Source organism: Manis pentadactyla, chromosome 3 (genome assembly GCF_030020395.1).
Source record: "Manis pentadactyla isolate mManPen7 chromosome 3, mManPen7.hap1, whole genome shotgun sequence".
NCBI classification, from domain to species: domain Eukaryota; kingdom Metazoa; phylum Chordata; class Mammalia; order Pholidota; family Manidae; genus Manis; species Manis pentadactyla.
Genome location: NC_080021.1, coordinates 17,728,337 through 17,753,436, shown reverse-complemented (window position 1 = coordinate 17,753,436; position 25,100 = coordinate 17,728,337). Strand labels below are relative to the sequence as shown.

General features: G+C 46.3%; 1 protein-coding gene across 11 annotated transcripts in view; it reads left to right on the top strand.

Moving 5' to 3' along the window:
* MTSS1 (MTSS I-BAR domain containing 1) overlaps positions 1 to 25,100 on the top strand; it is a 151,784-nt gene that overhangs the window by 104,406 nt on the left and 22,278 nt on the right. For 7 of the 11 annotated variants that reach the window (XM_036883052.2, XM_057497758.1, XM_036883042.2 and 4 more), the window contains exons 4-7: positions 13,241 to 13,325; positions 15,419 to 15,510; positions 16,491 to 16,565; positions 20,528 to 20,539. In XM_036883052.2, coding sequence (XP_036738947.2) covers positions 13,241 to 13,325; positions 15,419 to 15,510; positions 16,491 to 16,565; positions 20,528 to 20,539 — 264 coding nt within the window. The remainder of the gene's footprint in view (positions 1 to 13,240; positions 13,326 to 15,418; positions 15,511 to 16,490; positions 16,566 to 20,527; positions 20,540 to 25,100) is intronic. The other 4 variants (XM_036883053.2, XM_036883043.2, XM_036883049.2 and 1 more) reach the window with 1 other exon arrangement.

Here is a 25,100-nt window from a genome sequence, read left to right as displayed (position 1 = left end):
ATTCCTTTACTCCATCGAAGGACATGGGGCCAGCCCTGCGTCCCCCAGGTCCCAGTGCTTTCTTGCAACTTTCTGTGGCCACTTCTGTCTGATGGCTGAACAGCAGGTTTAAATCACTCATGGGTGGTGGTTTTCCTTAGGAAAGTGTTTGTGTTCTGTTAAAAGAACAGGAAGGAGAAGGATGTGGGAGAAATGAGAGCAGGGAGAGGAACAAGGGTAGCCCTGATCATATTGTAAAAAGTTCACATCATATCCTGTGACCAGCTCTCAGGGGCATCTCATGGGGCCAGTTTACTTTAACCTCGAAAGGTCATCAAGATAGTAGAATTATGTCCTGTTTTGTGGAAATTGGGTAGGACTAGGAAAATGTTTTGGTGTGCACATTTATCTTCTACTCCCAGTAGCTTTGAACCACTGAGGACCCCTTGCATTTTTCTGACACCTGTGGACCTACCTCAAGCTTATAAGATCTTACGTACTGAACAAACAACATTTTAAAGTAATGTTTAGGCCCCTCCCCCTTTCTTTAGAGAAATGTGAGTCTGAGATCATTTTCCCTGATTTAATACAATCCCAGGAGAAAGCAAAGGACTGTGGGTGGCTGAGTTAGCCTGAGCAGTAAAGAGACTTCTGATAGTTTTTGCATCTGCGTTACTACTGCTTGACTTTGAGACTCAGGTGGAGAGCTGGAAAGTAAAACCCATGTATGCTGTTGCATTAAACAGATGGAGGATGGGCTGGCCTCGTTCTAAGGGCATGTTGGTTGGGTCATGGAGTTGTTTTCTACTTGCCTGAGCCTTACACCTTCTTTCTTTGGTTATAAGAGCTAGCCTTCTATTTGCTGTTCCAGGGTTAAAATTTCAATTACTTTTAAATCAGAAACCATCCAAATGTTCCTTCAGAAGCCATTTAGGAAAGGTGTGACTTGAGATAGAAATTGAAGAGAAGAGAAGAAGATAGTAGATGAGTTCACTTAAATGATCTGAGGTGAATTTGGCTAGGAAATTAGGTACAAAATGGAACGCCCTGACTGCATTTCCCAAGGGCTATTGATGGAGTCTTGGCCTAATTTGCATCCACTTTTCCTATAGAATCTTAAATCTCAGCTTCTCTTCATTAGTTCCTTATTGCAGTGGTAGGTAGTGTTTGCAGTAGGGATGGAGAAAACTGGGGGGTTGGGGAGTAAGGTACTGAGAGAATTGGGAAGAGCGAGTGTTACAAGAGTAGAATGCAAAGCTTGGCGTGTCCACCAGGTCCCACTTACTTAATTCAGGTTTGTTGAGAACCTACCATGTCCAAAGATGGGCACACATCCCATTTCGTGCTGTTTTATGAAATGTCAGTGTTTCTAGAAAACAAAGAGATCCTCAGTTTGACTAAGCACAAATGGCCATTCCTAGGAAACTACCGCAGTCGTCCTTTCTGGGATGGGTCAGGAGCTGAAAGGGCAATTTTGGGAGATTTTTCTAGCAAGTAGAGAAGGGTCCTCTGCATGAGTGAACAGCACTCGATGCCAGAGGAACCTGGCAGGAGGTGCTGCATGCTGAGACAGTGCTTGCCTACTGGGATCCCAGGGCCTCACATGCAGACCAGCCAGCCCGTACAGTCCCACAGGAAGTGGCAACAGTGTGGTTTAAGGCTAGTTGCTAACAGATGTTTGGGTGGGGGGCTTTTATTTTCCTTCAATTATACGATGGGATGGGAGACAGAAACCTAATTTCTCATCCACCAAATATTATGGTATATAATGGTGACAGTGAGCAGCCCCGACAAATGGTTAAAGTTCTAACTAGACTAAGCCCTGGTTGCAAAACTGGAATTCTACTGTGTGACCTTGGGCAAATTATTTAACTTCTCTGGGCCTCCTTGTCCTTATCTGTAAAATGTGGATAATACCACTTATCTTATAACGATACAGCTATGAGGAACATATTAAGATTTTTTTTAAACTGAACACAATGTGCAAGTGCCTATTAGAATCGCAAGCACTCAGTAAATGGTAGCTATTCTTGGTAATTTGGAAAGCATGACTGCTTCCTGAGAGATGATAGTCAACGTATTCTGGCATAGTTAGGGATGTACAGAGCCCCTAAATGAATGGTCTAGATGCTAGAGGTTTTAAGGATAAGCAGTTTGTCACAAGGAGGTCTGGTCACCAGCAGAAGCAGCTGAAGAGGCAGCATTAAGATCTCACTCTCGGGGGTTCACCCTTTTGGGGGAGATGGATGCATTAGGTTCTTTCTTTGATCCCTAAAACAGTTGCTCTGTTCTGCTTCACATTCTTCATCAGGCCACCTTCTTAATTATCTGGCCTTCCTGTGAAGGCTGCTTGAGACCTAATGCCCAGATCAGCTGCTGTGAGCATCTTATCTATCCAACAGTTCAATTTCATGAGCTGAGAAAACATCGTGTGGCTTTGTGTATCAGCCACATCTGCTTTGCTGGCTGAATTGGCGTCCTCAAGTCACGTGCATGGCTCCAGTGGGAGCATCACTTTGCACCCGTGTGGCAGACCCTGGCAGTTCCGGGTGGCAGATGTCAGGGAGCTGGTAGCATTTCCCAGGTGACACTCCTGCAGTGCTTTTGAACCAGGTGCCATGCCATAGGCGATGAAGGCAGGGAGGAATCCCTGTCGGAATGCTTTTGCTGCTACTGTGGTTTTCCCGGAGTGTGAGCGTGTCCGTGTTTTTGTGTTTCCATATTGCCATTCTCGCTTTGCTTTTAAAATGGCAACAAAGAAAGAGGAATATTGGTCTTTGTGGCTGCCAGTACCATGCATGCCAGAACCTCACGCTTGCCGAAGCTGCCAGATGGTAATAGGACTGTGTGTGGTTTTGTTTCCTCTGCTTTTTGAAAAGTCGTGAAGTGGGAGAGGCTGGGGAGTGTGAGATTGGCTGGAAGATTGAGCTCATAACAGTTGCAGTGTCTCCCACCCCAAGTGTGGGCACAAGGGTGTCTTTCCGAAATGTGTCACTGACCCTCTACAGCATTCTCTCTGCACAGAGTGATATTAGCTGTCCTGTAAACACCAGCTGGGTTGTCCATTACATCTCAGCCACATACAGTAGCTGAATAATACAGTTTTTGAACAGGAAATGCCACATGTTCTCCTCTTCCTTGAAGATCAAGTGGGTTGTTAGGATTTGCATTGTAGCAAAAGGGAAGTTAACGCTTCCTTTGCTGGGGAGCCTAAAGGTTTATTTTTGAAAATCTTTTTTAAGTTGCTTTGCATTGTCCTAAGGAACCCATGAGGATGAAGGGACAGATCTTCCCACTGCTTAAAATACAACTCAGTGTTTCTCATCCATTAGTTTCCTTGAAGTCAAATTGTGTATTTGTTGCAAGAACATGTAGGTGATCTCACTGGCACATACAAAACGTCTGGGTAGTTGTGACACCCTCTTCAGTGCTAACGTACGGTATCTGGACGTTGCCAGTGATTTAAGTATGACTAGTGTATCCACTGTGTGGAGTGTGTTTACAGAGCTGATGTAAATGGTCTGTAGGGTAACTCAGAATACCAGTAGTTGGTTGTTCCCCTTTCTCTCCTCTTTTCCTCCCCTCCCTGTAGTTAAACAAATGTAGGGCATCAAATGATTGCACCTTCTCCCAGTTGTCCATCTCTCTGTGCCCAAGAATAAAAATAAAATGCTGATGAAACCAGAAGAAACATAGTTTGTTGATGTTCTAAATATCCTGAGCATGTTCTTTGACCTTTAGTGAAAATCGTGGTACCCCTGATGGAAACCAGCTGCCTCACACATGCACAGGGGAGAATGCAGTTGCGATTCTCTGACCAAGAGAAACGACAGTAAGAAACGGAGCTCCCCTGCTAGTTGAAGGCCAGCACGTGCAAGGTGGAGTAACAAGGAAACACTGGCTTGTTGCCTTGTGCGTTTTCTAAGGCACCCTCCAGCTCCAAGTTCCCTAAAGTCCATAGCTTACAAGTTGGGATGAAATGTATGGTCCACAAGGGCAAGGGTGGTCTCCTCCATTCATAGCACGGTAATGGGGCCACAGTAGCATTTCCTCAGTATTTTTTAAATATAGAAATGCAGCCCTTCTCCAGCATCCTGGCTGCCATTAGATTTCTCTTAAAGGGGAAGAGATCCAGCCTGGCGGTCACTTGGAAGATCCCCTTTATAGAGCCTCAAGCAGGTGTGCCCACCTCCAGCTGATGTCCAGCTGGTCCCGTTCCTGGCATACCCAGGGCTTCCTGCTGGTGCATTATGTTGGTCTGGTTGCAGAGGTCCACATAACAGCCTTTTGAACTTGGCCTCTTGGACTGAATATTTGGGTGCAGCATGGTTTTTGTTAGCTAAGGCTTTATGGTTGTGCTTTTCCAGGCATATTGAGCTCTGTCCTTTCTTATTAGAATTCAGGCACACACTCAGGTGCCATTTGGAGACATTTTTTGTCTCCCTTTTGATGTCCATGGACTATCACTTAAAGTTGTTACACGGAATCCTGAAACACACCAGCGAGATTGCAGAAGTACATGCCAGCTTCGTCCTCAAGTGTGACACATGTGTGTGGAGCCGTGTTGGCTGTGACGGGTGCCACCTCCAGGTGTCCCCGGGGCGGCAGATGGTGTGGCAGCTGATGCCTGCTGAGGCAGCTTCTGTGCAGCTATGCTCCGGCAGTCCTCCCGCCGGCCATCGAGGCAGACAGACACCTGACACCACGGGATTTCTGTGCTGAGCGGGACTTTTGAGGAGAGACACCCCTTCCTTGTGTATTGGGCCTGCAGTATTACAACCTGCCACAAGCCATTGCACAAGTGGCCCTGAGTGGCTTATGATGGTACCAGGCGATGGATTCCATAGGAGCTTTCCTCCCCATATCCTGGAAGGAGCTGGTGACTCAACTGTCTTGAGCTTTGTGATATAAAAAAAAAAAAAATGGCGAGAGACCTAGGGCTGGGGCCACCTTTAAAATCTGGTTAGCCCAGAGCAGCTGCCTGTGTTGAAGGCATGGGCACCGAGAGATCCAGGCTCCCCGCAGTCAGTTAACCATGAATCTCTGTGCTGCAGCTTTGAGTTGCATCAAATGACCACTTTGTTGATACATAAGTTGCTAAATATGAGCAGAACCTTCACGGGCAGAGCCGTAGGACCACTCCTTGGCCTGTGGTCTTCTGAGGTGTTTGGGAAGAAGGGATAATTCTGGCTTTCTCAGAAGCCACTCTGTTAACTTGCTTTCCATGTACTCATTAGCCAGCTCCTTGGAGAAGGTGATATTAGCTGTGGTAGAGTGAGGGCTGTTATACGGTGGCTAACACATTGATGTGGGCAGATGCGGCAGCCAGGCCAAAGTTAATTGCTCTGGTCTCTGCCTTCCTGTAGGACTTGGCTAATTATTGCTACGTCAAAGCCCTACTTAATTGGCCCACAGGTGTAACCACTGCTTATTTTCTCACTAAAGGGTACCAACCCCTGCCTTCCGTAAGCTCATGGCTAGTAGGTTTATTCTCTGTGTATCCACATACTCTTCCACCTGTGTTGTGGGCTCAACCAGGAGTTAAGTTGTGTGTATGCCCCAACCTGCATATTCCAGTTGTAAGGGCCATCATTAAGTCGTTGAATTATAAGGTATACAAATCTTTGGAGTATGAGTGTGAAAATAAAGATTGGTTATTTCTACAAAATAAGTGGGATGTGTGGGAAGGTAAGATAGAAGCAAATTGCCTTTAAGAAGTATAGCCATCAAATTAAGTGTGGATGAGACAATTGTGCACAATTGGGGACAACAATTATAAAAAAAAAAAAGGCTGTCTGGATTGTTTCACAAGAAGTCCAAACTGCAAATCATAGATGATGATGTGTTGAGGATGTGATAAATGCAGCAAATACTACACAAAACACTAGTCAGAATAACCATTTTTTTAGAGCACAACCATTAATGTTTGAGTCTAAGCAAGTCGGACCCTTCTGAGGTCATACAGCTGGTGAATGGCGGTGCTGGGCTTTGAATCAGTGTTATGTGACTTCAGAGCTGAGCTCTTAGCCCTTTGGCTGTACTGCTTTTCCTTCTAATCCTTATACTATTCAGGAGATGGCAAGGAACTTTGTGCCAGGACTCCTGATTCACCATGGGGGGAATACTGCTGCCATGGAAACTTGTGGCTTGCAAGCTGCTTGGGTCTGCTTATCACCTGAGTATGTGGCCATGAGAGAGAGTATGGGATATAGCTGCTGAGGACCCCCCTGGACTCTTGGAGGTCAGTGGGAAGCAAAGGGAGTCACTTACCTGAACAGGAAAGATTTGGTATGGATAAAGCCGATGTTTTAGAAGATTCCTGATAAAAACTGTATCATAGGGCACCCTACAGTCATATTTGATATGTTTGGTATATTTGGTATGTGTGATAGTTACATGCCTGGGAACCACACATGCCACCTCTCCTAGATCTTTTAAACTGCAACCACGTGGGTACAGTAAGCAGCTCCACACATCTGCCTGCAGTGGGGACAGAGCCTGCCAGGGTAAGGCTTGCATGTGTCTGTTTTATGTCCTGCATCACAAGTCTTCAGACACTTTGGGGCTGACAGTGTATTACTGGCCGGTGTCCAGAGCTGGCTTTTTTCTTCCACTGCCCCTTTTTCTCTAAGCTCTAGGCTGGTCTCTCAAAGGAGGTTTTTTGAACTACACAGACGGTGGCTCTTCTGTGCCTAGGATCCTGCCTAGTGTAGGCCTCTCGAGCTCCGTTTCATAGCTGTTTGGGTATTTCAGATGTTTTAGACTTGAACATAAACTGCTTCTGGTTAGCTGTGTCCCTGAGGCTGTGGGGGAGGGCGTTAGTGCTTGTTGACTTTGTAGGGAATGCCAGTTGTGTGTTTTGAACTTAATGTTTCTTTAATGGCAAGTGGGATATTTTCTTCATTACACAACAGGAGTCACCCATCACCTCTGTGCTTATGAAGCTCGGAGTGGGGGGCAGGCAGTGAGCTTAATTGCTTCTCTTAGTGCCTGTGATGGTGTTTGGGGGCCTGCTGCTCTTCCAGCTCAGTCTGTCAGTTGTGGTTTCCTGAGGCCCGGTGACCCCCTTTTGTGGAAGGACACATGTTCCTCCAAGCTGGTTTTGCCCCCAAGGGACAGTTGGCAATGTCTGGTGACAGTCTTGGACACCACGGCTTGGTGTGTGCTACTGGCATCCAGGTGGTAGAGGCCAGGGATGCTGCCTCAGACCCTCTGGTGCGTAGGACAGCCCCCATGGCAAGAATGGTGCGGTGCAAGCTGTCAGCAGGGCCAAAGTGGAGAGACCGTGCCGTGGGGAAACCGTCCTGTGTCTTCCCTTTGAACTCTCCTACAGAGGTTGCAGAGCTTATTTTCCTGTCCAGATATTCTGCTTCCTAATTAGCCTTCTGACAGTATCAGAAGCTCAGATGGGTGCCGAGTCGCACAGTGACTGACTAGCCATGCGCTTCCACCCAGGCACTTCTTAAGCCGTGCTTCCTCCAGCTGTTCCCCCTTCCGCCACAGAAGTGAGCCTGACAGAGCGGCCTTTCAGTCCTTGCTCACCACCTGCACACTGTAGACCCTGCCACGGCTTGCCCGTTAGCCCCCTGCTGTGTGGGGAGACAGAAGCCACCTGCAAATGAGGCTGCATGGAGGGATGGGACAGTGCCACTTGACGGATGCCATTGTCCCGCCTTCCTGCAGAGCTACTGTGGCAAGTGGCAGCCAGAAGGGTGTAGCCATGTTGGACTTGGCGGGGCAGGGCTGGGGGGGTCATTGGCTTCGTGGCTCATTTCCCCCTCATCTTCCCCCAAACAGGCATTAAACAGTTTGTATTCTGTTTGTGACTTTAATGTGCCTCTTTGTCCGCACTAGGGAACATCTCCAGCTTGTCATAATGGAAAGGAGCCTTTTGGTGTCAGTAAAAGCAGGACCTTAGCCCTCCCACTTAGCAGTCCTGTGGTGCTCAGCAAGCAGTTAACCCACACCATTTATAAAACGGGGATGGAAACACCTCCCTCACAGGGCTGCTGCAAAGACTGCCTTCTCTGCATCATGTCACAGGGAGCCTCCAAGCAGTCTTCCAGGCCCTTGTTGTCATCATACTTGGAATCACTTTAATCCGTGCTGCACGGTAGATATTTACTATGGGGTACATCATGGCCCCCTAAAGACACATCCTGTGTTGACATCCTAACTCTGTGAATGTACCTGTGAATGTGACCTAATTTGGACATGAGGTCTCTGTAGGTGTCACCAAGTTCAGGTGAGGTTGTTAGGGTGGGCCCTAGCCCAGTAAGACAGGTGCCTTTATAAGAAGGAGAAATTTGGACAAGACATGTGCAGAGAGAAGAATGCCTTCACATAGGTGTCCTGGGAAGATGGGTACACACCTGGAGATGGCCACTTGAAGAGGGAGGCGGATGCCTCTACAAACCAAGGATTGCTGGTAACCAGCAGAAGCTGGGGAGAGGCAGGGAAGGATTCTTTCCTGCAGGTCTGGAGGGAACGTGGCCCTGCTGACACCTTGATCTCAGACTTCTGACCTCCCAAACCATGGAACAATAAACTGTGGTTGTTTTAAGCCAGCTGGTTCAGGGTACCTTGCTTTACCGCAGCCCTAGGAGACTGATCCAGTGCTCAGTGTACGTTTGTGGAACCTGTAAGCGTCTTTGTGTGCAGCACTCCCGCCATTCGGCCCCAGCATTCGCACTCCAATGGTCTGGCCTCTGGACTTTGTGCTGCCTTCTTGCCACTGTCTCCCTGCACGTCATCTAGTTTACCTTTGCTTGTTACGGGAGAAAGTTCTTACATGTACGCTACATTGAAAAGAATTAAAATTTTTGCTGTAAAGTACATTTGCATCCCTCAGCAGCGAGTGGCAGACTTACGTATCTCCTAGCAATTTCTTTGGGCATGAGGGTTGATTCCCAGTGCTGGGGGGAAGCGCGGGAGGCCACTGATCTCTTCCTTCTTGTCCTCAGCTGGGAAGAAACACAATCAAATGAAAGTGGCTTTTAAAACATGGAAATGTGTGCTCTTGCAGGAACCACGGATCTGGAGGGAAAACAGGCCCGAAGTATGTTAATTTGGTGGCTCAGGGAGGTCACTGGGGACTCAGGGTCCTCCTCTCTTCTATCCACAGGACAGGCCTCATGCTACAGCAGGTGGCCCATGGCCTGAAAGACAGCTGGCTGCGGAACTGGGCAGCCTGCTTCCTGTTCATGTTCTGCGTGTGTTGGCCTTACAATCAGGGAGGTTTTCCTCAGAGGCCTCTCTGACAGCCTTCTCTCCGTCTTTGTCCCGTCCCCTGTGGGTCGCTGCCAAAGGAGGTGGGATTAGGTCGTTGGCCGGGTCTCGCCAGCTGAGGAGGAATGGACTCTGGAGAGACAACCACAGTGCCTCTCCACACTCTCCAAATTAGCAACTCTTATGCTTCTTTGGTAGGCAGAATGATGGCCCCCAAAGATGTCCACATCCTCATCCCCAGACCCGTGAACATGTTACCATCGTGCCTGGCAAAAGGGCCTTTGCAGATGTAGTTCAGTTAAGGACCTTGAGATGAGATGGTCCTGGTCTATCAAGATGGGCCTGATACACTCATAAGGGCTCTTGCAAGAAGATGGTGGGAGGATAGGAGCCAGAGAAAAGATGCTGGACTGCTGGCTTTGAAGATGGGGGAAGGGGCCACAAGCCAAGGAATGCAGGGGGCCTCTTGAAGCTGGAAAAGGCAGGGAAGCAGATTCTCTCCTAGAGCCTCCACAAGGAACGCAACTCTCAGGAGGGACACCATGGTTTTAGCTCAGTGAGGCTGATTTTGGACTTCTGACTTCCAGAAGTGTGAGATACTGTATGTCTGTTGCTCCAAGCCAGTAAGGTTGTAGTAATGTATTACGAAAGCAGTAGAAAATGAATCCACCATTGTTTCTGTAGGCTGACCTTGAGTCAACAGAGACCATTTCTAAGACAATAATAATCTGGGATTTGTTTTAAATCTTCTGTAGTGTTCACATAGGAGATAGAGAAATATTTCAGGATTAAACAAAAGGCAAACCCCATTCATGGTCCTGCTTCCAGGTATAGGCACCCTTATGGTTTACTCTCAAACTGGTAAATGTTGCTTCCTTCATTCAATACAGGGTTGGGTGCAGGGAAAACAGAAACAAGTGAGATCTTGTCCTTGCTGACAGGCTGCTGGTGTGTCTGAGCCAGCCATCTGATTCCATAAATATTCTCACTGTCAAACCGGAGCTCTTCCAGATGTCTGTTCTGTCTTTGTAGCTAAAGCCAGTTTCCTCTGTAGCTTTTTCAAACCTGCTGATTTTCTTTTTTTTCAATTTTACCAAGGGTCAGGAAGAGCATAAGACATTGTTAAGTACATCCACAGATAGAACTATTTTTAGGGTGCCCATGTTGCTGAGATCAGCAGTCACTCTAACGGAGGGTCCCTGGGTTCGTGGAGGATGTCATCCGCCTGTCTCCTGCCCACATGCCAGCTGGACAGAGACACTGCTCTTTGGAAGTTTTTCTTACGGTTCTTTCTTTCCTCCCCCCTCAGCATTTCCTGTGCTGCAGAAGCCTGGGGGTGGCACCCATGTAGCGTGCTCAGAAACTGCTTGTTATAGGACCATAGCTCAGCTCTTGATGAGAAGCCTTGTCCTGGGGACAGTACATGGCCAGTGGCCTTCTATGGAGAAATATCTGGGAAGGTAACAAATAGTACAACAGAGACATGGGGTGAGGGAACCGACCTTTCAGGTGATCTTTTATAGCCAGAGACTTCCGTCTGGAGGAGACAAAGGGCATGGGTTGTCAGTGAAGCAGTTCTCCACCACTTCTCTTGCTGCCAGAGCCTAGCAGGAATTGGAGCTCAATCCTCTAGTAACACTCCAACAGTTCTCAGCTCAGGAACCAAAATTTGAGAGCTGGGCTGTAAATCCCTAACAGCCACAATGGTGTGAATTTAGGAATGCCCTAGGCCCTCTGCTCTGCCTCTTTGTCTGTAATGAGGGCCATGTGCCGGTTAAGTGCATAGGCTCTGGAGATTCAGCCTGGGTTGGAATCCACTTAACCAGCAGTGTGATCTTAGACATACTGTAAAAGACATCTTTCCTGTCTATAAAATGGGACTGTTGAGAGGATTTCCAAGGAGCTCATGTGTGCGAAGCATTTATCCCAGAGCTCAGCGCATCCTAAGCTCTATACCAATGACACAGTTTCTGTGACCTTAAAGTTACTGTCCAGCACTTGAGATAACTACGTGCTATTCCATTGTGTGGCTGTTCTATGGTTTATTTAACCTATTCCCTAAAATGGGATTTTGTTTCTAGTTTCTTTGGTTGTAGTCAACATTTCCATGATGTTCTTCATAGGTAAGGATTTGTTCTCATCCTTAATTGTGTGCTCCAGTTAAATTTCCAGAAGTAGAATTGCTGGGTCAAAGAAGGAACTTGTTTTTTCAAGGCTTTTCTTTATAGAGGTTGCTCAGTTTTCCTCCAGAAAAGTACTAGTTTATAACTCCTCCCAGCAGTGAATGAGTGCTCCAGTTTCCTTGCATGGCCAGGTTATTAACTTTTAATCAAATGAAGGCCCAGGAAAAATAGGAGATATTTCCCTGGGGATAAAGTGTTCCTCGTCCTTGCTTATAAGCAACAAAAGCTTCAGAGAACCTGTAAAGAGCCCAGAATGGGAGTGGCTCGTGTGAAAACAGCGCCCTCTACTGGGTTCCCGTGGTGGAGCCGTGTGAGTTGCGGTAGTTGGCCTGCCCAGGTGATCACTAACTCCTGGGAGCAGCTGCAGGTGCCAGGAGCCAAAGGGCAGCATTTTACAAAGACTTCTGGCCTCAGGTGACTGTTACTTCTTGCTCAGGTCCTCTTACATCAGTGCTTCTGAACTTGGAGGAGGTTTTGCTCTCCAGGGAAGGCTTGGTACTGCCTGGAGACATTTTTGGTTGTCGCAAACTGGGGGGCTGCTACTGACTTCAGGTGGGTCGAGGCCAAGGATGCTGAAAACCATCCTACGGTACACAGGACAGCCTCCCGGACAATCACCCAGCCCACAAGTCAATAGTGTGAAGGTTGAGAAACCCTGTTTTAAAAGAATGGAAGTATTGCTCTAGAAGGCTTCTCTTTACAGAATAAAACAAATACAAAAATATTATATATATATATATGTATCACTACTATTGATTTTTTTTGGTTTTGTAAACCTGTTCGTTTTGCAGATAACATGGAAAATAGGTGGAACTGAAACAGCACATTGGCATTTCCAGAAGAGAAGTCAGACGGGGGAAAATAATGTCACGAGTACTAATAAAGGAGGGAAGTTTTTCTGCTGCCTTGACTTGGTTAAGCCTGCTGTAGATTCCTGTGGCTTTTCCTTGAAGGCCTTGTCTGTTAAAAATAGTGTTTTATTTGACACTTACCCCCTGATTTTATGAGCCCCGGCGTTTTTATAATATTTATAATTGTGCTTTCCAGTGCCCTGTACAGAATTACCATCTACAGTTAGAATTTGTTCCTCCCTCCCCTCCTCCTCAGCCAAGTAAATGCTGATTCAGGCATTGTTTCCAAGACAGGGAGGAAGGGGAACTTCAAAACTAATCTTAGGAAAGGGTGTGCATGAAGGGAAAAGTATGACAAGAATTCTGGGAAGATCTAACCTTTTTGTGGCTAACTTTGAGGTTGGCTGAGTTGGATGGCCAGCCTTTCACTGCTGTTACCCAAACTTATTAGAAGATACTCCATCATTTCATCTTGCTTTAGCCTTGCTCTTCTCTGAATTACCTGTATTCTAGAATACGTGTCTTGAAACAATTAACTAGAGCAGCCTCATTAGCTGCTCTAAATAATGCCAAGAGGATTATTTTTGCCGGAAGTGGGGGGAAAAGCCCACAAAACAACAACTTTTCCATAAACATCAGGTACTATTTTGATCATCCTCCTTGGGAAGTATTTTTCAGACCTTAGGTCAAGACCTGTTAGAGGGTTGTAAAATCAATTTCTGGGTCACAATCAGCATTTTTTAAAAATCAGAAAAAATAGAAGCTATTAAAGGGTATCGGACATATAGCAAAGGTCAGTTTTGTTTTGGTGATTATATGAAAGTATGTCACCAGAATACTTACATGTGCATGCCTACACACATGTGCATGAGAAGTCTGAGAGGCAGTGGCTTAGGTTTTACAACATGGTGAGAGCTGGCTTGTTTTGTACTCTTTTAAAAGAGCTTGGTGACTCTGACTTGTCTCCCATCTTCAACTTTGCCTCTGTTGCTTTTTTAGGTGGTACCAGAGAGATTGGCTCTGCCCTGACCCGGATGTGCATGAGGCATAGAAGCATAGAAACCAAGCTGCGGCAGTTTTCGAGGTGAGGAGAATGGTTCATGCAGCTCTCCAGCCTCCTTGCTGATTTCGGGTTAAGGAAGCGGTGACACATAGTGTAACCTGCCTTACGCAGCCCTGGTTTCCCCAGAGCATTTAAATTCCCACAGCCCATCACTCTGCTCACTCCCTGAGCCGAGTGTGTGTTGGGTGTCTGCGAAGTGCCAGGCACTAGCCTGGATGCCAGTGGTATGGCAGACAACCAGCCTGCCTGGGCACCCGCCCTCATGAAGGCTGCACCCGCCCCTGTGGGACCTTCTCTGCTCCTGTGTGCCTCCCTCATCCCCCTCAGTGTGAGGAGCGGGGCCTCCTGCTGAGCCCGACAAACCCGCAGGAGCCTCGGGGAGAGGAGCCATGGTACTGGAGAGCAAGGTGCACACTGCTGTCCTGCTCCCCGAGTGCTCCCTCCAGGCCTGCACGGGGGCAGCAGTAGTTCCAGAGCTCTCCACGCTCTTGCTTGTCTACCCAGCATCCAGAATGGGTGGAACCAGCATTGGCTGCCATGGGGATTTGGAGTCCCTGGTGTTCAGATGAGCAGGGACCTTCTTCCAAGCAGATCAGCACAGCTCAGCAGTTTCACGCTGTTCTGTTTTATGGCTCGCAAGTTGTGTAAGTGGTTGCCAAAGTGAAATGCCTCTCTTGGCCGGGCCAGTGCAGAAGGCTGCAGAACATAGGGCAAGCACCTTGTCTTAGAGACAGCCAGGCCTGGCTGTTTATATGCTGTAATCTTGGCTAGGATCTTAGCCTGTGTAAAATGGGGATGATAATCTGTAAAGGGTTCTTGTGAAAATGAATGAACTGTCCATACGTTCACAGCAGAAAGCACCCGGTGTAGCAGGTGATGAAATCCAGCTTCCATCCCTCCTCCTGGCTCCTGGGTCATGCTCCCCAGGTCACACAGTGCCCCCTCTCACACACCTGCTGCCTTGTTTTATTCCTGGCCAGCCCTGTGGCACCTCACCCTGTCTTAGGGACAAAGAGACACCAATTCAATAGCTCCTGTTTACTGAGTGCCTACAATGTACCAGGCACTGTCTTAGGGGAATGGGATAGAGCAATGGATAGCCTGTGTCCTGTTCTCAGGGCATGCTTGCTCTAGACACTAAATAAACCTAATTGTGAGAAATGCCGCAAGGTAAAATACATGGGATAGGGGACAGGTGGCTGCTGTCTGACACTGGGTGGTGAGGGACTGACTCATTCAGAAGAAAGATCTGAACAGAGACCCGGACAAAGTAAGGGAGTGGGCTGTGTTGATGGCTGCAGGAAGTGTGTGTGGGTGAGGGAGCTGTAAGTAGACCCTGAAAGCAAAAGAGGGGACTTGTACCAAGAACCTGGAGATTTTCAGGAGGCCCAGAATCAAAAAGCAATTCATGCAATTTATGGGCATTTTCTGATTTTTCTACAATATCTCTGCGATGTAGGAATGGGCCCATTTTTCTTCATTTGCACAGAAACTCTTGGGTTCCGTGACTTGTACAGTTCCTCTGTGTGGGGAGCACGCTTCCATATGTCCACATGTGGTCTGATCCGGAGGCTAAACCAAAGGGATGTACCTTTGCCCCTCTGATGGGGAAGCTGGCAGTCAGCTTCTCTTTCTCTAGGCTGATCACTGCTAGTCTGTGTTCATGTCTTATAATCCTATGCATATCAGAATCATGTGGGTCTTTTTAAAAGACAGTAATGCCGGGATCCCACCCTCAAAGCTTCTATCAGATATTAGGTGTGGGGTGAGGCCCTGGTGTCTTTCCCTTTTTAAAGCTCTCCAGGTGCTTCTGCTGTGTAACCAAAGGGTGACCCCACCGGTCTCCAGCCTTGCTTGTTAAAACGAGAGTTGGAATATAAATGGGAAATGAAAAGAGGGGTCATTCCATCCAGTCATGTTTACAGCTAAACAGTCATCGGAAAGCATTTGGAGAACAAGGCTGTTACAAAATAGGGGGATTTCGATGTGAACTTAGCCTTAGTATGCTGCCTTGACTTGCCTCAAGTAATTGTGATCTAGGTACATTTTGACAAGTGCAAATGTTGACAACAGAATGTATCTGTTGAATTTCTCCTTTTCTCCTTTGATAAAAGTGCTCTGATTGACTGTCTGATAAACCCACTGCAAGAACAGATGGAAGAATGGAAGAAAGTAGCGAACCAGCTGGATAAAGACCACGCAAAAGGTACGGGCCAGCTGTCAGCATGCGCTACTGCTCTGAGATGAGTGCTGGGCATTGCTGGCCGCTGCCTGGTGCCTCTGCTGGATGTATTGTGTCACTCTAAGGGCCCACTCTGTCCCCACTTCTGTAGGCTATTCAGAAATGGCAGATAAAGTGTCAAAAGTGATTCCATTGCAGGACTGAGCACTGTTGTTTTTCATATGAAACAAAGCTCTGACTGGCTTTGGGCTGGTGGGAGGGAAACATCGGGGATGGCTGCCAGTGAACTGGTTGAATCGGCAATTAATTGAATACGAGGGCAGCAAAGGAGAGAGATATCAGAGGTGACTGTCATCTCAAATGTCCAAGTCAGGGTGATGAAGAGGCAGCAACAGGAATGGAAGATCCAGGAATGGGTGTTGACTGGGGAGGAGAGAGGAGGTGGTTCCTGGGGAATGTGTGTATGTGTGGGCTGCCGCTCTGTGGTGTCCACTGTGTCCGGCCTCAGTATTAATATGAAAGTCATGCAGCTGGGCCTTACCAAATTTTTTCCTAAAATGGTCTGGTTTCTCCTGCTGTCATTAGAGGTGATCTTTCCTGAATTACAACATCTGGCCAGCATCTTGCCACCTGGGTTCTTTTTTGAGTGAAACCCTATGGATTTGGAAAAGATAATACTGAAACTATTTCCTGATACTTGCGTACTTGAGTTGAGAAATTGTGAATTTTTCATTTTGAGTAACATATTTCCAAGTGACGTCTTTCCTCAAAGCTGGTGTGAGTCAATATTATAAGGGAAAGATTAGAGTGCATTCTGTTGTTTTCATGTTAATAGCCCCTTTGCTATAAAATGTCTTCATGAGATTTTTATCATACTATATGCTGATAACAGTTTATTGCATGTCATAGTTTAAGCTTTCCGTGGTGAAAGTAATGGCTGTTGCTAAAATATTTTCTGTCTTGCAAAGTGGTAAAATTACTCAATATTCTCGTTTTTCTCTTAGAGTATAAAAAAGCTCGCCAAGAGATAAAAAAGAAGTCCTCAGATACACTAAAACTGCAGAAGAAAGCAAAAAAAGGTAACTCTACAAATTCTTCTTTTTAATAATATTACTTTGGGAAAACAAGCGTGTGCTTGATTTGTCTTTGAAGCAGAAACTGTTCAGTTCAGATTTCCTTACCTGTGACAGCCCTGGAGAACAGGAGCAAATAGAATCTACCTGAATTAAAGTTCTCAAGTGCAAAATATCTATTCATTTGACCCTTGTGGAGTTGTCCTTGACTTGTTCCCTCCCTCCACCTTTGTCTCCAAAATCTGACAGTTTCCATGCCTATTGTGCATTATAATGAAACATATAAATTTCTTGGAAGCCTTGGAATAGTACAGAAAAGCCTTCATGCAAATGTTCTATGGTAGTTATTACAGAAATTATGTCATTTTTCTCCTCCATCTTTCACAGCCTATAATCTCCCCAACCCTTTATTAAGTCTCGTGAGAATGTTAGAAATGACTGCAGTGGGGCTGGGAGTCACTACTGTGTAGGGGCTTTTTCATGACATGCATGGGGGCAGGAGCTCCATGAGGAAAAGCAGACTGGTGCGCTGGGCCTCCACCTCTCCCCGCTTACCGTCCTTCACAAGCCAGGTGGTCACTGTCAGATCCGGGACCCAGCTCTCCTCTGCCAGCATGGACTAGGAGTTTAAAGAGAAAAATCTAGCTACATCCACTTTGCAAGCATTTGTAACATTTTACTAAAATGTAGGGACTCAAACTTGAGAAGGTGACATTCCTTCCAGTCTTTTCTTGATACCGAGTATTTTTAATTTGTTGCATCCCAACTGATAAAATGGGCTTTTCTCCCCCATTAGCTTGCCCTGTGTTTGGTGTTTGTTTGGGACAATGACCATTTAGATAGAAACCTCCAAAACTGAGTTTCCTCTTACCTAAACAAGCACTTTTCATTTGGAATTAAAAGAAAATACATTTGGGGAGATGGGATGATTTGGTTGGAAGTGCAGTGAGGACAAGACAAAGTTTTTACATTTGAACATTTCTTAAAAATGTCCCCCGGTTCTTTTAAAAACCATGAGGCCATTTCAAGATAAAGGCAGCAGAAATTTCACCCATGATCAGATTTTCTGTTAGTATTGGCCTCCTTTGTTTGTTTTAGATGTGAGTTCCTGCTCTTAGTGTTTCTCCAGTTTATGTTCTATCTAACTAGGTCACCTGGAAGTTAACGTTTAACAAGGAACAGGGTTTTTGGTCAGTAACATTTTAGCAAGTTTAGAGGTAAATGTTTATAAATAAAACTGCCACCATATTGCATAGACTCTCTGGTGCTGTGGAAGAACAGGCTGGTGAAAATTTGGAAGTGACCTCCATGTAAACTGGCAACTTGGCAGCTTTAAGGTAGGAGAGATTTGGAGGGCACTTCCGGCATATAGCTTGGAAAAGGCTTGGGAATTTGGTGTGAGGACAAGGTAAGGAAAAGTAGCAATTTGCCCTTAGCTGTTTCAGAGTTCTCTTTTTAGAGTTCTTACGGTCTTGGCTACAGTGAAAATCCTTTTATCTTAATTGTGCATAGAGGCTGAAACAATCCCTGTCTGCCACTCAAAGTCACTGGTATTGTCCAGTTAGCAGAATTCAGACCCAGGGAGAAGCCCATGGTTTGATTGCAGCACAGTCAAAAGGGAGTTTGTGGCAATTAGACTTGGCCAGTCCTGGCTCAGGCTGCCTGTAGTGGAAAATGAGTTTCCCACCAAGGTGCCAGGTGGAGAGAGAATGCACAAGGGTTGGACTACATAACATGAAGAGATGCTTCTCATCTTGGGATTCAGGAATAACTTGGCATTTGGTTTTGAGGTTCCTTGGGGCCACTGGGGCCTGAAGGCTGAGAGAATGGAGGCTGTGAGCAGGGGTTTCTGAAACATCTTGTCTCTTTGGCCCCACCATATGGTGGTCTCAGGCACCATATCTTTCCAGACAGGTTGGCCACAATCGTGTATTTATTATGTCTACAAGCCAAGTCAGAGGAGTGGCTTGGAAGGCCATATGTTTTTCTAGTTATTCCAGGTTACAACCAGAAAACAGTTTTTCTTTCTTTCCTTTATAATTTTTTTTACTAAAATATATAAATGAGTAATTTTTTTTTTTGACCAAGTGCTCACATATGTATATTTCTAGAGTGGCTGGAACCTTCTAGGCAGTACCAGAGTCATGCAGACATTCTGACTGCATGTTTGTTAAGCAGTGCTCTCTTAGAAGATGCATAAGCCCAAGAAGGGACTAGAAATAGACAAGGGCCAGAAGAAATCTGGTCATTTGAATCTTCCAGTTATTTTTGGGTCTGGTGAGCTGAAGTTTTTTTCCCTTTCTGCTAAAACATCTGCTTCATGTCCTTGAAGTGGAGACTTTCTAGGCTCTTGGCTTAAAAAGTGTTGTTTCTTCTGAGATTTACATGATGTGTCGGGACGGATGAATGTGTTGGGTATTTTTCTTTGTCCTGCTAGAACTCAATCTGGTCTTTAGAGCCAAACAAGTCCCTTCCTTTCTAATGTGCCTCCGGGACATTACCAAGCAGCTTTCTGCTATGCCTTTTTCAAAAACCATGATCTTTGATCTAAAATTCTTCTGACTTCACTTTCCAAAATTTCAGATACCTTTGACATGACATTTAAACGTGGTTTTAGCATTGCCCTTGACTCAGGAAGGCACATATGGGGTGCAATTTGTGTGAGTTTGGCTAATTTACCTATATTTTCATTCCGTAGATATAGGCCTTTGTCATGTTCTTTATTTAACTCTTTTGCTATAATATAGAGAGTGGTAATTTGTAATCTAAAGGTATTGAAATATTATCATCAAGAAAGCTCATGATGGTTTTTTGGGGGATTGGTTAGATTTTATCTCAGAACCATTTTAAAACAACTTGGCATATGATCCAGCAGAGAGTAAATGCATCCATTTTTGTGAAAGGCAGGCTTATTGAAGACCTACTAGGAGTTAAACACTAGGCCGATGAGGGAGCTGCAGAGGTGGTGCCTGTCTTCTGAGAAGTCCCAGGCTAGTGCCTGGGGTCAGGGGCACGAGGCCGAGCCAGCCTGTTGACAGGAGAGGAGAGCAAGACAAAGACAGCAGAGGAACATGGGGCAGCGGTGTGGGGCTGATTCAAAAGCCCTAAGCTCCGAATGGCACGTCTTGAGTCTTCATCAAGCCCTTGATGCCAGCTCATGGCCTCTGGGGTCCTGGGCTTAGCCATACCCCAGCTGGGAAGTAAGGATTAGATGTGGCAAGCAGTTTTTGTTATTTCCTTCTTTGACCTCCTTACTGTACAAAGTCAGGAGCTTCTCGTTTAATTAACTTCCATATTACTATTAATTTAAATGTAAAAGCTATGGTGAAGCTTTCTGTTTCAATTTCTACTACAAGTTTATCAGGAACCGTCTATGAGAGAACAGGAACATTTTAATGTAATAACCCTTGAGTCTGACATTCAAATAGTTCAGTCTATTGCTTTTCACCAGAGGCTGCAAGGCTAACATGATACACCTAGTAAAGAGACTCACACACTTGGCATCTTTTTTGTTATCGCACTAACATTTTTAGTTCTTTAGTTTTTAAAAAGTTCTCACCCCCGTTTAAACTTCATTTCCTAGGTTTCTGTAGCTACTTCTCAAGTTATGATAGGTCACACTTGAAAGGCTCTCTTGGTAAAGCATCATATTGGCTCCTTATGGAATTAAATTCTTCATCTTGTTTTAAAAACCTTGCTGTATTCTCCAGGGGTGATGGTTTCTAACTAAGAAGATTTCTGTTCAGATGAAAAGGAAGGGATATTAGCAAGTCAGGGAAGGCAACTTGGATGTGCAGCTTTTGGACGTGGGTTTAATCATCCTAATATAATATTCAGTGGCAAGCCGTGGACTGTTTAACACACAACAATGGGAAGATTGCTGCTCGAATACCAGTTTGACTTTATTATTTTCCTTTTTGTGTCAATTGTGTATCCTGCACTTTCTCACCGTGCGCCCCCCCTGCCAGTGGACGCTCTCGGTAAGTCTACCATCCGAAATCTCTGGTGGCTGGTCACGGTGTGGTCCTTGCTGTGGGCTTTCCATGGTTGTCCAGACTATGCTAACTGCCCGAGTTTTCCAACCAGCTCAGAACAATCAATTGTGCCTACTTAATTTTCCATAACTCTAAGAAAATTGTGTGTGTGTGTATGTCTCAATCATTTTCTTTCTTCAATGTTTGGCCCTTTAATGGGTTAACACAACATTCTAAAGCCTTTGCATCGTTGCAATTCATTACTAGACTCATGGAAAAAAGAAATACCAAATGACTTTGGCCCTCTTTTCTACAGAAAATAAATACACTTAAACATACATATCTATCTAAGTATATATGTATGTGTGTATTTATATCACAAAACATGTAGAGGTGCATTAAATAACTCAAAATGATTCCCAAATCAGATTTGCTTGTAGTAAGCTTGCAAAATATCTTTAACTTTGTCGCCCCAGGGCCATATAGTTCTTTCTAAAACTGTAATTCATTTAAGAAAAAAAAAAAATCAAAATAGAAGTATTTCTTATTTCAGCAGAGTTTGTGAAATGTCTCATTTCAAAGGTATCAGATCTTCAGATTCAATAATCAAAATGATCTTCTTGACTTATTGTTGAACCTCATTCTGTGGGTGATTTTGCTACTAAAACTTCAAGTCGCTTTTGGAGTCTGTGACTGTCCCTCTGTTTCGGAAAGGTCTGTCTGTGAGGTGTCCATGTGGTTTATCCTGCCTGACTGTGCCTGAGTGTTCTCTGAGAACGTTTTTACTAACAGCTTCAAGGAGGTTTTGGAATTGGACTCTGTCATCTGTGACCAACCCAAACCACGCAGGTCTCTGTGGCAGGCAGGGCCAGGACGGCCTGCTGTCGGGGGAGCACAGTTCTGCCTCAACTCCCCTCATGGTGACAGTGGGCTGATGGTTCCCCAGCTGGAAAAATGATCTTTTCCCTTCCTCAGTGTTGTGATTATGAAACAAGCTTGAACAGGTTTTAGTGCACCTTTGGAAGGAAGGTAAGACAGCCACGTTTCTACTTACTGATAAAATTCATAGAACATAAAACCCACTGTTTTAAATTGAACATTTCAGTGGATTTTAGTATTCACAGTGTTGGGTGACCATCACCCTAAAACACATCACCCCCAAAACACACTGGATGCCTTTGGAGCAGTCACTGCCCATTATCCCTCCCCCAACCCCCTGACAGGCACTGCTTTGCTTCCTCTCCATGGTGTGCCTATTCTAGACATTGCATATAAAGGGAATTATATAATATGTGGCCTTTTGAGGACAGAGTTTTACTGGAACCTTTGCTGAGAGGCTGGCGTGAGTCGGCCTGTGGCATAAACTGGGCATTTTATTTGTTTTAAATAATGGGCATCATGGTTAGGATGAGTAAAGAAACTGCACAGCCTTTTGGCTGCATAACTTAGATTATGCTCATCTGAGGAAAAGTCTCCACAGCTCCCTCAAGCCCTGTCTCGCAGGGGCCTGTTTGCAGGGCTAAGCCGTGATGACATATAATCACAGTGGTAAACTTGGGCATAAAGGTGTGAGAAAGCCATATAGCTTAAAACCCTCATAAATTTTTCTTTGCAAGTTTTAAATCATATTTGAACCTGGACATCGATATTTTAACGAAGTTTCCTTGTAGTTAAAATGTTCTGGTATAATAAGAAAAAACGTGTGTATGTACACATGTACATATATGGGATTCTCCTTTGGTCTAGTTAGAAGTTTTTACCTTGAACCCTGTGTCTCTGCATTAGTATTATTGGCTGGGGGCCTCCACGAGGGAAGGAATTTACAACTCAGAATGTATTCAGCCAGGGATGTACCACTCCCTTGAGGAACTGAGGCTCAGTGGAAGCAAATGAACTGGTTTAGTCTGGTGTGCTCAGTGCTGTAATGAGTATTAGCGGAAGTTACAGCAGTGGGGCAAAGAGAAAGGAGCCTGGCTAAGCCTGGGGTGGGAGTAGATATGAGGGAGATCAGCAAGGGCCAGCTGTGGGAGAGATGCTCAAGGTAGAGGGGACAGTGTGCACCAAGATATGGCTGTCACCAAACGGGAGCACCAGAACCCGTCATAAAGGGTGACTGTGTCTCAGAGCAGTGCCCTGAAGGCAAGTGTGTATGACACCCTGAGTCAGCCCTTTGGGGAGCTACCAGTCCACTACAGGGGGACTGTGCCATATGAAAACCTCAGGGACCCCCACTATTTAGCCTCAGCTCCCTGGCAGCCCTAACCTGTCTGCAGATGGTTCTATCTCTGGGCCTCATTAATGCTCAGATCTCAAATTGGACTAAACTCCCCCATCACCCTTCTTTCCTTACGTGTCCATAAAGGAAACGCGTGTGCAGTGGGGAATTCTTTCTAGTTGGTTTATGTGTTCTCTGGTCACATCACATGTGTGCTCACATTTCTGCATGCGCTGCTTCTCTGCTTACAAAACTGGCCTACTCTCAGAATGCCCCCAAAACCTGAGTTCAGTAGGTGGCTGATTCTCCCTGATCTCGGTGGTCAGGACTGAGTGCGTCTGAGTCCCCTCCAACCACTTTCCCAGAGGGACTTCCTATCTGAAAATTCTAAAGTCAGTCATCTGCTACAGGGCTGCCTGGCTTTCTTGCCTGGCACGAGGCAGAGGCTTCTTCACTTTGTTCCTGCTGTGAGTAGGAGAGGCTGGAAGAGACAGACAGACTGCTCAGATGCCTGTGTGGCCAGTGCAGGGAGACCAGCTCCTGCCATGGGTGCACCTCCGGGAAGGTATCAGAACTTGCCATCCCCTTAGGACTTCTTGGGCCACTGGAGTCAGGACGGAGCTGAGAGTGGCCCTCCCTGTATTGCTTCTGGTGATCCAGGTTTCAAGACCAGGCCTTGGAAGGAAGGTGGCAGCTCCTAGAAATCTCTGAATACTTTCCACAGTCACCTCCCCACTGGTGCGTTTGCTGTTTGCAAAGCAAATACTAAAGTAATGTTCTTTCCTAAATACTGCCGTGAGGTGGCAGGAGAGCCGGCCAGTGCCTCCAGGCTGCTTCATCGCCATGCTGTGCCCACTCCTGTGGGGGTCCCTGCAGGGGACTGACTGCCACACCAGTGCGAGTGGTAGAAGTGCACGTTGGGCCTAAAGGGCGGATTGTTCTCTGTTGAAACTAGAGCTGTAACTGGTCGTTCTGAAGTCCGGGGGAGGCTCTAAATGCGGATAGGCAATGGCTTCAGGCTTGAGAGGTTGCTGGGTCACTTGCAGTCTTGTGATCTTTCTGGGTGTTTAGATACAGCTGTGACACAGCAGAGAAGACTGTTGAGTCACTGCTTCATTCCAGGCATGGGAAAGGCATCGTGGGAGCACACACATTTAATTATGCAGGAAATAACTGAATGGGGTGCAAATCCTGCTTACTGGGAAAACCTGTGAAATGGTCAAGGAAGGACGTTTTAATGATGAGTCAGCATGAGAGAACCGCAACCTGACATGTCGTGACCCAGGAAACACCAGATAGAGCCATCTGCCGAGCAAGGGGGGAGGAACCGGGCAGCCCGGTGCCAGCCAGCCAGCCCTGCAGCGCCACCCCGTGCTGGCAGGACGAGGGGAGACGCACCATGAGGAGGCAGCCCTACTCTTTCTGCCTTGGTGAGAGCAGGAGTGGCAGGATTTTACTTTTTAGACCTTGTGTCTAAAAAGGATTCAGAAAGCTGTTCCTGGTGGAAATCAGTAGATTCATGGAATTTAACCCAGGAAGCTCCTGCAAAAAAGGGCTGCTCCCTTTGAGAGGAAAGTATGTAGTCCTTGGAGGCTGGGGGGTCCATTGACCATACAACTGAGAGTCCTAGGTAAAAACAGGCCAAACAGATGCACCAGAGACCCAGCCCCTTCCTTGGCAGAGCTGGTGCCCGGGAAGTCCTCACCTCGGCACAGCCCAGTGTGCACCCTGCTCGCAACTCTGGTTGCAAAGAGCTGAGTGCAGGACCGAAAACAAATGCCCTGAAATGTCCCTGTGCACAGTGAGACTGTCGTCAAGGTGTGGAGGCCGGGCTTCCTGTAGCTGCATTTGGAAGCCCCGGGAGAGGTATTTACAGTAACAGGTGGATGGGGAGGGGAAGCACCCCAGGACTTTTCTCAGTGTTAGTTTTGACCACATACCAAAAGGCAGAGTATTTAAAGGACAAGTTGTTTGAAATACAGATTCCTTGCATAGTATGGTTTCTGCCTACCTAGGAGCACTAAATGGATGCTTCAGCATGTGACTGGCTGGCAGACTGGGGTGGTCATCCTGCCTCTCAAGTTTCAAGCCCTTGACAGTTTTCAGAGGGCTCATTGCTTCACATTTCATTCACATTCTCCATGACTTCTGCCCATGAGCCCTGGCTGTTCCCAGAGAGCATGTCTTCTTCATTCAGGAAGCACGGATGAAGTGCCTCTCCTGTGCTAGACACTGTTGGAAGCAAAAGTAGGCCTCTGCCCTCCAGTTGTCCCCAGGATGGCAGAGGCATTTGTGTTCTAAGGCCCATTCTCACGCCAGCTGGGTGTCCTACCGTTCAATCCAGTTCTGACA